This window comes from Cottoperca gobio, chromosome 24 (assembly GCF_900634415.1).
Source record: "Cottoperca gobio chromosome 24, fCotGob3.1, whole genome shotgun sequence".
In the NCBI taxonomy this organism is placed as follows: Eukaryota; Metazoa; Chordata; class Actinopteri; order Perciformes; family Bovichtidae; genus Cottoperca; species Cottoperca gobio.
This window is the reverse complement of record NC_041378.1, coordinates 12,230,347-12,244,342: the sequence shown is the minus strand read 5'-3', so window position 1 is coordinate 12,244,342 and position 13,996 is coordinate 12,230,347. Positions and strand designations below refer to the sequence as shown.

Below are 13,996 nucleotides of genomic sequence, written 5' to 3'. Positions count from 1 at the left end.
CAAATAATATGTCAAATGTTCCACATCTGAGCTTGACTTTAAAAAGGGAGACATAGTAAATATTCAAACGAATGTATCAGTTGATTACTTACATTAAGAGTTATTTTCTGTATTTCGAGTTCTGAAATGTTATGGTTAAATATGCAAATGAGGTATTCTCTTATTAGATAGGTTCTAATGTGCATACATTTCCAAAACATAAATCTGAACATTGAATAAAGCCAGTTCACATTAGTGATTAGGAATTTTGGATATCTCCTTGCATCACTCCATAAATCAGAAAGAATAACGTACACATCATTTTAACGTTGCAGCCGGTAAAGGTGGGCTAATTTGAATAACTTCATATACATGTGTAATTTGTGATTTTGGGCTACATAAATACATTTGATTTGACTGCTATGCAACTTAATCTATAATAATACATTATATTTGTTGATAATACTTAGTATTTGTTATCTGAACAAAGTAACTAAAAGATAACATATAGTAAAGTAGAAGTATAAATGACATAACATGGAATTACTCAATTAAAAGTACCTCAAAATTGTACTTAAGTATAGTACTTGAGTAAATGTACTTAAGTATAGTACTTGAGTAAATGTACTTAGTTACTTCCCATCATTGTTTAATAATTAGCCTACCTCAATTTCACTACTGCGGAAGTTCTTCTTCTCCTTACAGCCTTGTTTTGGTGGCATCTCTCCCATTGTTGGACATGTGCGAGTATTTGCACACGGCACACTAGCCCTAGCGTTTAGAGGGCGTTACCTATGCTAATAATAAACACTGCCACGCCCCTCTAATTTATCATCAAGAGGGATTCACAGCACACCTGGGTAAGTGGATGGTTTATAACGGTTGGTACTTCTGGAGTTGACTTCTTATCCAAAAATAATTAAGAGAAAATATAAGAGATTGTTGCTGCATGAGGCCCACTGTGTTATAAAATACACATCTAAATGTGAATTGGGATGTTTTCTTTCTACTAGTCCGAAGGCAGGTGTTTTTGCGTGTAGTGTCTCAACCAAATATTTCAACTTAACTTTACGCTTTCTTAAATCACATTTAAAAAAAGAGCTGGTTGCTGTTCTGGAGGCAGAGCTTGTTAAAGTACGCCCCCTGGTGGTTCCTTACACACACACACACACACAACAACTAGTAGCCCTGAATCAAAATGCAAATGATGTCCAAGAAACTACTACTGTTTCACAGTTTGCTCGGTTGTCCCCTTTTGCCATGCTGCCAGCTAAATCTAACACGCAGGACAAAAAATACTGAAGTGAATCACACCTACTTATTATCCACACCTCTAAGGTGCATTAGTGAAGTCCATGTCACAAAAACAAACCTTTGTCAGCGTGTTCATGTCCTCTAACATTTTCTGCCCAAAACAGAGATTTCACATTTACACACTCATTATGCCTTAATTTGTCACCAGATAAACGTATACATTTACACTGCTAACCATCATTTGTACAACTGAAGTCATTTATTTCACACGCAAAAATGAATGATGTAGGAACTACATCCAATGATCTTCTAAATTAAACATTAGCAAAGTGTCAGTATACATTCTAAGATCAGATCATGAAAACATGTCGTTTCCAATTAATCTAAAACAAAGACAAGATATCTTAGAAGTGAAAAGGATTTTTGGTAAGAACCCATGCCAATATTTAACACCCCACCAAACAAACAAACAAACAATCAACAACAAACAAACGGTCTTTATAAACAGAATCTAAGGACAAGTAGCATCTTTATAAAAGATTCAGCCACTCAAGATTCCCTGGGATTGTTCGATCACATGTTCTTCCAGCCTTCATATATAGTCACATGAGGGGAAAGCAAATTCTGCAAAGCATATCCTCAAACAAAAACGTTGAGCTACATTATAAGTAAACATTTGAAGATTTTTAAAGAAAGGAAATTAACAATGCATGTGTACAACATTATTCCTTTCATTACATGCACAAAAACATTTTGAGAATTCACAATACTGGAGAGGAAATGTGCTGTTCAACCGCAAGGTCATCTGCAACACAAACATTTTATAACTGAGGTCAGTCTCTCTCATAAAACAAATGCAATGTTAGCGTTTAAAAACTACTGGTCAAATGATACTTCAACTGTGTACCTTTTGCTAAGAATCATGGGAGCTGTAGTTGTGGAATGCAGAAACAAATAATTGTTGTTGTGTCTTGTTTAAAATGATAAAAGGTTAAACAAATTAAAGATAGAAAAAAATGTCTTACCTTTTACTTATCGCTACATCTTCATCCCCTCAAGTCTCTGAACATCCTGGAGTACATGTCTTTCTGTTTGTCCAGGCTGTCTTTATAGCATCTAAAGAAATACATGCAAACGATTTATTTTAGTGCTTTGTGGCCTAGATTAGCACTGCCATTTTAAACTAAAACACGTTTTTTAAAAACCAAAAATTATAAATGAAAATATAAGCTTAATTCCTCTATGTTACCTTGAAACTAATGCAAATCGTGGGCCGAGTGGACACACGGTATTCATTCTAAACTTACATTGCCACTTTCCTCAGTAGGTTGTTAATGTCATGGTCAAAGGGCTTCCTTGCTTGAGCAGAAATGAGGCAGTCCTGGGCGCTGTCGTACTCATGCAGCTCCATATACGCCTGACAGAGATGAGATCAGTCTGAATAATAGACTAATTGTTGTCCAGAGTGTAAATGAGCAACATGGTTCCCTTTGTGGCATTTGTGGCTCACACACTCTAAAACAGGGGTGTCAAACATGCGGCCCAGGGGCCAAAACCGGTCCACCAGAGGGTACAATCCGGCCCGCGGGATGACTTTGCAAAGTGTACTAATTAGTTGTTTTGATCATAGAGTAAAATACTGTTCCAGATACCTGTGACGAAATGTGTTGTGTCTTGTAAGTTGTAATGCATATGTGTAAATGATAAACTGAGGCATAATATTGTTGAAATTGCTCCTTCTTTTCTTAAGAAATTACAGGTTGTTCATATATTATTATTTTTTTTTTTAAGAATGTTCATTAAATTTGAACATTTTCAGTATGTACTTGTACTTGTACTTTCTTGCACTAAAACGAAGGGAAAAATTTGGAGTTGTTGTTATTTATAGGTTATTATGCTGTGATGTTACTGGTCCGGCCCACTTGTGATCAAATGTTGCTGCATGTGGCTCCTGAACTAAAATGAGTTTGACACCCCTGGTCTAAAGTAAACAAATATATTGTTAAATTCTAAACCAAAATGTACAAAAATATAAATATTTTTTGTTATCATTAGTAGTTTTTAATCAACAGTCATCATCCCTATTGTTTTTACCTCCTTGGTGACTTCAAAACATTTATTATCATCATCATCAAGCACGTTTAAGACCCACGAGAGCCTGTGAGGCTTTTTATCTGCTGGTTTGGAAAACAAAAAAGCCACGTCTGACCTGTCCGCAGCGGAAAAGAGCCTTTGTGTTGGCAGAGTCTATCTCCATGGCTTTGTTGCCGTATTTCAGGGCTTTGTGCGGGCTCTTCAGACGGAGCTGAGTGAGAGAAAGGTTCAGGTAGAGAGGAAGCAGCGCTGTCTTGATCCTCTCCTCCTCCTCACAGCTCTGTGTTTCCCTGTTCACCAGCAGCGTCATTGCCTGTTAGCCAAGCACAGAATTCATTTTTAATTTACCAGTACACAAAAATAAAGGCAACAAGTACCTGAAGATAGAAAGAGCATAGTTTCTTTATACATTTTTCAAGATTGACCTGTTTATAGCGATCTTTGGCGTTGAAATAACGCTTTTGGTTGAAGCAGCGGTTGCCAAAGCTGCGTAGTGTGTTGACAACTTCGAGGAACGTGGACAGAGGAACCGTGTTCTGCTCCTCCTGAAGACACAAAAAGCCATGCAAAGTAACAAACAATACAAACAGAAATCTGTATAATAAAAAGAACAATCGGTTATAAGCTATAATGCAAAGGATAAGTTTCAAGGTGCGTAATCATAATCAAGCAACAGGAGCAAGTTCTCAGTTCTCCATTACTGCATAAATGACATCTGAAGCCTCCCTACTGGACTTATTGCGATGAAGTCGTCCACTTGTCCCGAGTTGAGATAGTCAATGATCTGAATCTCATACAGAACCACTGCAGCGGCAGGAATTAACGGAGGACATCCCATGTTCCCATACGCATATTGGGGCTGGAAGAGGAAACGAGAAAACTCTCCTTTCTTCATGGTCAACAGACCCAGCTCCAGTCCAGCCAGCGTCACATCTGTTTGAAAGATCATTTAAAAAACTATGATATTTTCAACCAAAGAGAACATTTCTATTTAACCTGCACGAAGAATTACTGACCTCTCCCTAGCTTCATCATGCGGGGGTACTTGAGGTGTGTGGTGGTTTCAAAAGGCCGGTTAGAATATTCCAGGTAACCAGAGTAACGGACTGTGGAAAGAGGGGAGGTTACGGCAGGGCAAAATCATTTGGCTAACTGTGTCAGGAGTTTTTGAGTAAATATTGCACTTTTACTCAATACTGAAGCATTTTCCGGTATAGGTGGTCCCTCTCCTTCTTGGACCACTTCTTTCAGGATCCCTTCATCTCCCAAGACATCAGTCATCTGCTGGCGAAGCTGATCAAACGGACCCTACAAATGTCAAGAAAAGCTCTAAAATGCTTTCACAATCAATTCAATCTGCATGTCTGATGTGATCCTTAGTTTTTCTAAAAGCATATAGATGCAACTATACTGTAGGTGCAAAGGAAATTTAGTTTCACAGTATTTATTTTTAGGTTTCTTGCTGCTATGATGCAATCTCAAGAAGGAGCAGGGCTTAACAGCATTTTATTATTGTGTCAGCTCTTAAAATGTGTTTTAGTTGTTTGCGTCACATGGCTGATGCTGCTGTTCAAATTTACAATTGTAAAATGTGCACTCTTTGGCAGCTCCATAAGACCTTCATAAAACCATTTATTGTTTTGATGTGTGTCAGGTAACTTAACAGTCCCTCAATGATCTCAAATCATTCAAGTTTGAGGAAATTACGTTATTGTTGCACTGACTTCATCTGATTTATAACTAATTAAACTTTACATGCTTAACTTAAGGTGAGACACTGCAGTCAAAAATATTTTTTATGCACTGGTCAATTTTGAGTTTTGCTTCCATAACATGTCTTCTTTCAGACTAGGGGAAAGATAAATATCCAAAATGCACATTTGAGTCTGTAGTTTGCTCATGTCTAAAAAGTTAGCCTCATATACATATTTAAATGTGAATTTCAGAAGACTTGTAATACAATGTTTTGTTATCTTATTAACCTAACCTAAGTTTTATGGTGATATCTATTTATATTACTTTATATTACACCTGTAAATTAGTGTCTCCCCTTAAACTGCTATCGTCACTTTATCCTAGCGTAACTTACATAAATGGTGAACAGTGCCACATTTCCCAATGACTACAATAATATGTATTATCTTTAGAAGACACTAATGCTGATTTAACTTGAGTTAATGACCTCAGCTGAACTAGCTGAGCTGCAGTAATATGAACTTTGAACGTCAGTGTATTTTAGTCACACGTGGCTCTAACTGATAAGCTAGCTAGCTAACGTTAGCCATGCTAACCCACGTCAACGTGTAAACTTACCGGAGTCCGCTTCCGTCGCTTTTCATCGTCTAGTAACCTCCGGAAACTGGATACTAGCCCGTTTCGTGACATTCAGTCGGTGGGTACGTTACCGCTACCGTTAGAAATGTTTATTTTGAAGCTAAACAGGTGGCTTTGTTGACAGTAAACGTAGTTCAAGTTGTTTTGGCGCTCAGGTTCGGGGTCACTATGAAGTTACGTTACTGACTGCGGCCCGCGGGAAGGCGGGGATGGACCTTCATCACAAATTAGACTAAATTGTGTGCAGCAACCAATAGATCTATGGCAGCACCATAGACTGTATAAAATAAGTGAAGCACAGAGGACAAAACGTATATGTCTATTTTACTGGCTACTACTATACAACACATGAACAACATCATTGCAAAAATTCACTATATCCAGATAAGACATCCTATAATATGGATAATGGGCACCCTGTCTTCCTAATTTGCTTGTACTTTTCCATGGTTGTCAAAGCAGACATGTAAAAGCAAGTCACAAGGCAAGTTAAAGTCACTCTTTGGCCTGTAACCATTTACAAGTTATTGCTTTTTTTTTGCTGCTATTGTAGGCTACATCAAATATTTCTGACATTTCATCTGTCAGTTCCTGTTACTCCTTTTGACAGATCACCCAAATAAAGAGACACAGATGAGCAAGGAATCTGCAACCCAAGAATCTGCTACATGATTCTCCAAATAGTTTCCCAAAACAGTTGTATCATCGAGCAGATCCGGAAAAAAAAAAAAAATGTTTTGAACTTAATTTCTTCAGACAGTGGAGACAGGAGCTGTAGGGGTCAAAGTGCCACATTGACCGGGGATCTTCTAGTTTCCCACATATAGAGACACAAACACACAAAAGTAAGTAAAGTATTTAATGTAAACCCAATTTTAACTAATATATACAACCAGCATTAAAATACAGAGAGTAATTGTCTTAATCAGACTACAACACTTTACAAATCTAGTATACGACACCTGAATATAACACTACAATTACATCAGGAAATTTGCTGACAGTCAGTAGATTTGTTTTACCTTCTTTTTTACAGAATGCTACAGGTGTCATCTCTTCTAAGACCTTGAGTTGATAGTATGACATTTGTAAAGAAACAATACAAAACCATATTTAAACTGTACAGAATATGCTTTAAAAAACAGACAAAGTTGGGCCATTTGTACAAGGAGGGATGTGACTATTAGCTACTGAACAAAGTGAACAAAATGTTTCCTGTGGTTGTTTTATATTCTCTATAGAAATACTGTAGTTGCTTAAACTGATGTCTACATGAAGCTTGAACAATCTTTGAAAAGTGAACCCACTGGGATGTAGAGAGATTAAGTAGTAAGCCATTTAAAAGCTTTCCTCGTTGTGTTCATTAGAAGTTCTGTAGTTCAGCTGGGTAGACGAAGTTGCTCCTGAAGAGTTTATAGGCCATGAGCTGTCCTGCAAATATCATCATCACCAGGCCTGAACCTGCACAGAGAGGGATTAAATTAATAAGAAAAAGAGATCAATCAAAGGAAGGCATGGCAGCCGGCAGCTGTCCTTAAGAAGCCTGAATCTTAAGGGAAGTGAGTTATCGTGAGTCTGGGAACAGTCGCATAAAGAAGACGGAGAGAAATAGAATAATAATAATATATTTTATTTGTAAAGCACCTTTCATAACTAAAAGCAATCTCAAGGTGCTAATAGAGAGTGGAGAAAGAGAAGAAGAAAGTAGAAATCTTACCCAGAGCTATCCACCAGTGCTCAGCTGAAGGGAAGTCTGACATCACTGCAGAAACATAGAAACTGTGTGTAAAATCTAAAAAACTACCTGCACATGAAACGCATTCACTTTATTTACAAGTGGGAGAATTTGAAGAACGGATGCAAATATAGGATGTTTGGGCTTTGGACTTTTGAGTATTCATTTGTTGTTCGTTTGTTTTCTTTTAATTTTGGTTTAAACGACTGTCAGAAATGTTATTTTGAATCCTAAAACACAAATGGACAGTGCCTTCGTGTGTGCCCATACATTTCTGAACCACCGCCACAATACCCAGTTACATAACCAGGCCTCCAATCCTATCAGCTGTTCCACTCAATTGGTGTGTTGTGTTGTGTTGTGTTGTGTTTGTTTACCTGCTACAGTCATCGCGATGTGCAGCAGTGTGACAGTTATGGCGTAATCCCAAACCCACTCCTCTACTATCCAGGCGAATACCAGCCCTCCCAACACATAGGTCACTTCTGTGGAAATGACACTGACTGGAGGGAGGAAGAAAGAAAACAACACACAAACACATTTCACTACAATCACATACTGTCATACAAAATCATATCTAGCATTTTGACTTGTCAATTACACCAACTGGAGTTAGGAAAAGATGTTTTTATTATTTAAACCTCTGCTTTTCCTACCACATAAATGCCTCCTGTGAGGACAGAGACAGACAGAGAACCAATTTGAAGATCATTCTTGTCAGTGGTGGAAGAAGAATTGTACTTAAGTAAAAGTGGCAATACTACAATGTAACAATACTGCATTACAAATATATATTCATTAACAATTACACACTTATTAGAGAAATGTACTAATGTACTAGTGCCAAAGTTAGCCATACGGTTTGATTTATTTCGCCAGATGTTTCTAGCCAAAAAATATAATAATTTGTTTATCCCGTTTTATTTTTTGTGAGGTAAAAATGGTCTTTACAGATCCTCGTACCATTTTGCATCAACACCATACCGTACAATGTGTGTTTGATTTTGGCCTGTGACCCACCACTAAGTTTCAGTTCGGTCACCCTTTCTTTAATCTTTAACAGTGCTTCATATTTCATAAGCTAATCACACAGTTTATAAGAAAAACCTACATTTGTGAAATATGTTCTAAATAAAACGGTCAGATTATTATAGTTTAGAAAAAAGTACATCAATTTATTTTGAATTGTCGTGGAGTAGAAGTAAAAACCAAGACATCCACTGATATTCAACAACTATACGAGTAAAGTTACATCCAAAGCTCTCAACATCGTGTGAACAACCTAAATTCCTTACAAGCCTTTAGACCGCTCGCTATTCAATATCTGCAGATACAGTATAAGCGTACATTGAAAGGAACAGTAACCTCACTCTTATATGTAGAAGTATAAAGTAGCATAACATTGCACCAATGCTGCTCACCGAGGTATTTGGGGTTCTGCCATGACGGTTGTGTTGTGTAGTCAAAGGGAGCCAACAAGCTGTTGATCTCATGAACCCTGGAGACACAGCAGAAGATGAGAAACATGTGCACTAACTATAAATAGTAAAAGTCCACTTTGATTATTTTTAGTTTAAAATGTATTTTGTCTTAGGAGCAAATAGCCAAGGCTTATCTGACTTCGCTGTATGCAATTGCAGTATTTGTGTGTGTACCTGAGCAGTCCGACGCAGAGACTGACCGCGATGTAGTAGAGAGAGTAGAAGCACACCATGCACATCAACAGATTCTGCAGGACGACCTGAGGAGATGGAGAGAGAAAGAGAAGATGGGAAAGTAATTATTATTAATGCCCTGGGGGTGTGAGGGTTTTAATTTCATATGAAATCAGCTGTATTTTTCTTTCTGAAGGAGAATTAGGACCAGAGAGTGTCTTAACTGTAATTTCACTTACTGATATTGAATAATACTCTTTCTGCCACCATTTTTACATAGTTATTTAATTTTTCCTTCATTTGACTGCAAAATAAAGCTTAAATTACAACCCTGGGCAAGGTTAAACACCAAAATCATTTACACGTATGAGAGCCATTAATCCACGAGTGGATGAAATTCAATGCCTTTTTGCTTTTGAAACGTCTCCCACCGACCATCTGCTGATGCTTTCTTCAAATAAACATGGTAACAGAGAAAACAAGACCATAAGAGAAACATAAACCTTTACAGTATATCAGTTATTTTATGCATTGTGTCTCCCAACGCTAACTAAAATCCCTGTTCCTCTCCGGATGAGAGTACAGGTAGAGAGCAGCAGACAGCTGTTGCTTGCCTGCTAAAGTCTCCTTTCATAAATGATTAACTGGAGCTTTACAGGAAGTGGGTTACACGACACCCTTGGAGGATAAAAGACCTTTTCCTCCCAGCTGACATTCCGGCTTGTCAAACACAAGTGTAACTAATTACATTAATAATGGGAAGCATTCCAGGTGTGCAGGTGCCAGGGCCTGCATGTTGGCTCATTGGCACCATCGTTAATCTTATCAGTTACACCTGTGCCAAGTCAAACGATGATGAAGACCACAGATAACATGAAGAACAACTTTCACTACCCTGGAGTAATCTTGTTGCATGTTTATTTTTCTTTACTGAATAATCTGTCAGTTGTTTTTTATTTAATTATGGATTAATCCTTCAGTCAGAAAGTTGTGAGATAGTCCTTATGACAACTTTCCAAAGTCCAAGGCAATGTCTTCCTCATTCTCTGTACTGTGAACCAATTGTTTTTCACTACCACTTCTAAAACTGCACAGCTCTTCCACTTTGAATTCAGATATTACTCTTACACAGTAATTTGTAATTCATGTTTCTTGTACACATTTTTTATTTATATATATATATTTCAATATTTGCTCAAATTGTTCAATTTTATTTACTATTACTGTGTTTATGTATCCACCAATACACCAAAGCAAATTCCTTGTATGTAAAACAACCGACTTGGCAATAAACCAAATTCTGATTCTGATTTGATTGACTTGTTAAGTCCGACCAAACGTCCAAAACTCAAAGATATTCAATTGACAGCACTATAATTTAGAGAAAAGATGGCAGCATGGCTCCATGGATGGCCATGCTATGCTGCGTCAGTTGGTTGATAAGACATTCATGGTCCAGAGGATAAACTCTTTGAACACAGGGGCCCCAACGTCTGCAACGAGGTGATGCCATCGCTACCTTTCATGCTGTTGTGTGATGGGGCCGGAGCGTGAGAACCTAACGAGCTCAACAAGCACCAGAGATCATTCCTCTATCTATTAATGGACATCTCATTTATGGTGTTAAGGTGCATTAAAGGGTGAAGTGATTCTAATCCAATACACTATTGTCAAATTCAGCGAGTAGCTCCTCATGGTCCGCTAGCTGTCCGTTCTGTGTGAGCGCTGAAACACCTCACAACACTATTCCAGCAGGGTGAAAGACCGTGGATGAATAAAGAGAAAGTGAGTGGGAGCGAGAGGGACGGTAAATCTTGAGGGGTGTGTTTGTTTGGGTGTTGAGTTCAAATATGAAGAATCTTTCTCCAGAATGGCAGACTCCACCTTTAACTGTCATTCTCCTGTACTTCATTTTCCCCAGGTTACTTCCATATTGAATATGAGCAGAAGTGAACAGCATTTAAATGTAATAGGAAAATTCCCGTATGTATCTTGAGACCGTAAAAAGGTCATTTAATTGCGGCCCGCATTTCATCTTCTGGCCCACTTAAACCACATGGTCTCCCTTCTCGCCCTGCTCTACAGACGAAAAGTAGCTGAGCTCATGCTAATACCCTCAGAGACAGCTAAACACCTCGGCTAGCCTGGTTTGTTTGTCTTCTCTGGACTAGACTGCACAAAGAGAAGAACACTGCTCTAACCACCTGAGAGACTTGACTCTAAATTGAGTTTTGGTCGATTACTCAAAAGCATGCTTGAAAAGGGTAAACAACTAATTGTGACATTATGACCTAAAACTACTTAGTTAAATATTGATTATGACTGTAATGACAAATTAAAATGACATTCAATACATCTGAAAACAGGCAGTCGACTTTAAGCACCAATTAGCTCTTTTAGACACGTTGTAAACAGCTCGCTGTGCACCGAGCAGACGCTCCTTAGTCCTCGCTATTCTAACGCACTTTCCCACATCATAAAATGTCCTCACCAAGGTATCACTGGGTGTAGTCTTGAGGGAGATGGGTCCATGGCGTTTGATGAGTGTGAATCCAAAACAACGACAGCAGTAGTCCAACAACATGAATGGCTGCTGCTCTAAATGAGAGCATGAAGGCTACATGTGTGTTGTGTATGAGAGAGAGAGAGAGCATGCTGGAGAGAAGGAGGGAAGATTGGATTAGAAGAAATGGGATTACTACTTAGAAGAGTACTAAGAGTAAATCCCAGAAAGGGAGAAAGGTGAACATACTGTAGTCTAGGTGTGCACACATACACATAAACCAAAAGAAGGAAGTTTGTTTTAAGGCTAAAGGAAGTGCTACAAACACAGATTTATATTTGGATTATAGTATTAGTAGTACTTTTGTTATTGTACTTAACTTGAGGTACCTTTCTCAACCCTCAACTACGTGCTTCTGATGGTTCCTTGTATCCCTTTCCTTACTTCCTGTTATTCTACGATCCTCTTTTTTCTTGTTCCACCTTTTAGTTCTCCCACTGTGTCCATCTTGGTTTCTTTAATTGCTACTCCTCATTCTAATAAACATTTCAAAATAAAAGTATAAAGCAGAAGAATACGTGGGTTATTTGATTGATGGACAGATTAATAATACGCAAATATTTTCATAATCAACGGATCATTTGTCACTTTTTAAGCAGAAACATGCCAAACATTTCCCGTTTCTTCAAAGAGGATCTGCTGCTTTTCTTTGTCTTGTTTCACAAATAACTACATACCTTTGGGTTTGGACTGTCAGAAGGACAAAAATAAGCCATTTAAATATGTGACCTTGGGCTTCGGGAAATTGTGATCTGCATTTTTCACAATTTTCCAAATCCAAATTCCAAATCATTGCTAATTAAGAAGATTAAAAAATACCTCAACTTAATCGTGAATAAAAATAACTGTTAGTTGCAACCTTAGCATGAAGACATATTCACAATGAAATCAACTGTCTGAGCTCCAGATACCAACACTGACAACATACGACTAAACATGAACTTTACATGTATTTGAATTACCCCAATTTGAGTCCAGATTTGGAGAAATCTGCAACAAAACATCAAGAGACACAATTACAGTCTTGTCTGGCAGCTTTTAGTTTGAACACTAAGTGGCAGCATTGCCTCATATGCACAGGGAGAACTTTATCCACCAATGAAGAACCAACACAAGAACAAATTATGATAACAGCCACATACACAGCACTGGCAGTTACAAATAAAATACTCATTTTCCATTCATAACAATGGCGTCATAAATCATTTAGCTCCATGTTCTATTTAACTGGAAGAGGGGGAACGCACCACATGATGTGCTGATGGCGACATCATCCCCGTGTCCCTCCAGAAATAACCAAGATTCATTCAACTCTCCAGCGTCACAGCCTGCGTATATCTGTGTGTGGGGTAAAGCACATGCACGTGCGCCTTTCTGTGAGAGTGGGGTTGACTTGGCTGCCACGGTAACCTGCATCATTGTAACCATAGTGATGGAGAGCATGGGTGTTGGGAGGGTGGGGACGCATGTAGAGCAAGGTAGGCATCATACCTATTCATCTCCCAGTGTGTGTGTGTGTGTGTGTGTGTGTGTGTGTGTGTGTGTGTGTGTGTGTGTGTGTGTGTGTGTGTGTGTGTAGTTTAAAGCTCACAGAAAACTAATCCTTCAGATTTCTCTTTTTATATTTCTAGACATTTCAAAAATAGGAACGGTATAATTGCGCGCGTGATTCATTATTATTTTAAAGTCTTGATTATTCTGCAATAATTTTCACTTTTTTAGCGTTGCAGTGTCGTTCTTTGCTCTGTGTAACTGCAGTAATGAAAAAACAGCTGGGATTAAAGGGATAGTTCAACATTCGCTCTCTGAAATAAAGCCAATAAGCGTTTTCCCCAAAATGATTAACTATTCCAGTAGATGTTTGCCCTTAACTGTGAACATCATGTCCACACATTTGACAGTTTAAAACAAACATTATCAACTTAGTCCCTAAAGCCTTTTTTCAACCCAATTCAGCTGAAGCTCAGCAGTAAGTGGTGAAATAACAAGAACAGTGAAACGTTTGAAGCTTAAAAGCATTGTAGATGGATTTCAAGGCACTTATGAATTATTAAGCCCATACTAAACCTCAAACGACAAACAACAAGGAGAACACCGATGATAAAACAAACGTTACCTCTAGTAGCTTTAAAGAAATAAATAAAGTTTGGAACAAATGAAACATTTAGATATATATGAAGCATGATATGAAAAATGAGACACTTCAACAGCGTGCTTCTGTATTCAGAGGGAGTGTTTACATCACACAAGCGAAGTTTAAACAATCTGTGTCGTATCCACAGCAGCAGGGAAATTAATATAGATTTTTTATGCTGTTCTCCTGATCGGTTTTTGAATTCTTAAAAAAAAATCAATTTGACACAGAGAGAGAGATGCTTATGG

At 38.0% G+C, this 13,996-nt stretch overlaps 2 protein-coding genes across 8 annotated transcripts; both read right to left on the bottom strand.

The window, feature by feature from the left end:
• Positions 1-1,472: 1,472 nt before the first annotated feature.
• fkbp6 (FKBP prolyl isomerase 6) lies at positions 1,473-5,900 on the bottom strand. Of its 3 annotated transcripts, none has more exons than XM_029425185.1 (9): positions 5,641-5,898; positions 4,512-4,635; positions 4,344-4,433; positions 4,058-4,260; positions 3,753-3,872; positions 3,443-3,640; positions 2,541-2,650; positions 2,259-2,349; positions 1,473-2,038 (listed from the first exon to the last, which is right to left on the bottom strand). In XM_029425185.1, the coding sequence occupies exons 1-8, from the start codon at positions 5,710-5,712 to the stop codon at positions 2,280-2,282; spliced, it is 987 nt and encodes a 328-aa protein (XP_029281045.1). In that variant the 5' UTR covers positions 5,713-5,898; the 3' UTR covers positions 1,473-2,038; positions 2,259-2,279. The 3 variants fall into 3 exon arrangements, with proteins under 3 accessions (XP_029281045.1, XP_029281048.1, XP_029281047.1); XM_029425188.1 differs by having other exon boundaries at positions 4,518-4,635; positions 5,641-5,895; XM_029425187.1 differs by lacking the exon at positions 1,473-2,038 and adding an exon at positions 2,147-2,162 and having other exon boundaries at positions 5,641-5,900.
• Positions 5,901-6,430: 530 nt separating this feature from the next.
• tmem244 (transmembrane protein 244) lies at positions 6,431-11,671 on the bottom strand. Of its 5 annotated transcripts, XM_029425512.1 has the most exons (7): positions 9,666-9,754; positions 9,457-9,502; positions 9,052-9,137; positions 8,818-8,894; positions 7,774-7,899; positions 7,379-7,423; positions 6,432-7,122 (listed from the first exon to the last, which is right to left on the bottom strand). In XM_029425512.1, exons 1-7 carry the CDS (start codon positions 9,683-9,685, stop codon positions 7,025-7,027), a joined length of 498 nt encoding a protein of 165 aa, XP_029281372.1. In that variant the 5' UTR covers positions 9,686-9,754; the 3' UTR covers positions 6,432-7,024. The 5 variants fall into 5 exon arrangements, with proteins under 5 accessions (XP_029281377.1, XP_029281373.1, XP_029281372.1 ...); XM_029425517.1 differs by lacking the exons at positions 9,457-9,502; positions 9,666-9,754 and adding an exon at positions 11,543-11,671 and having other exon boundaries at positions 6,431-7,122; XM_029425515.1 differs by lacking the exon at positions 9,666-9,754 and having other exon boundaries at positions 6,433-7,122; positions 9,414-9,655.
• Between the last annotated feature and the right edge of the window lie 2,325 nt (positions 11,672-13,996).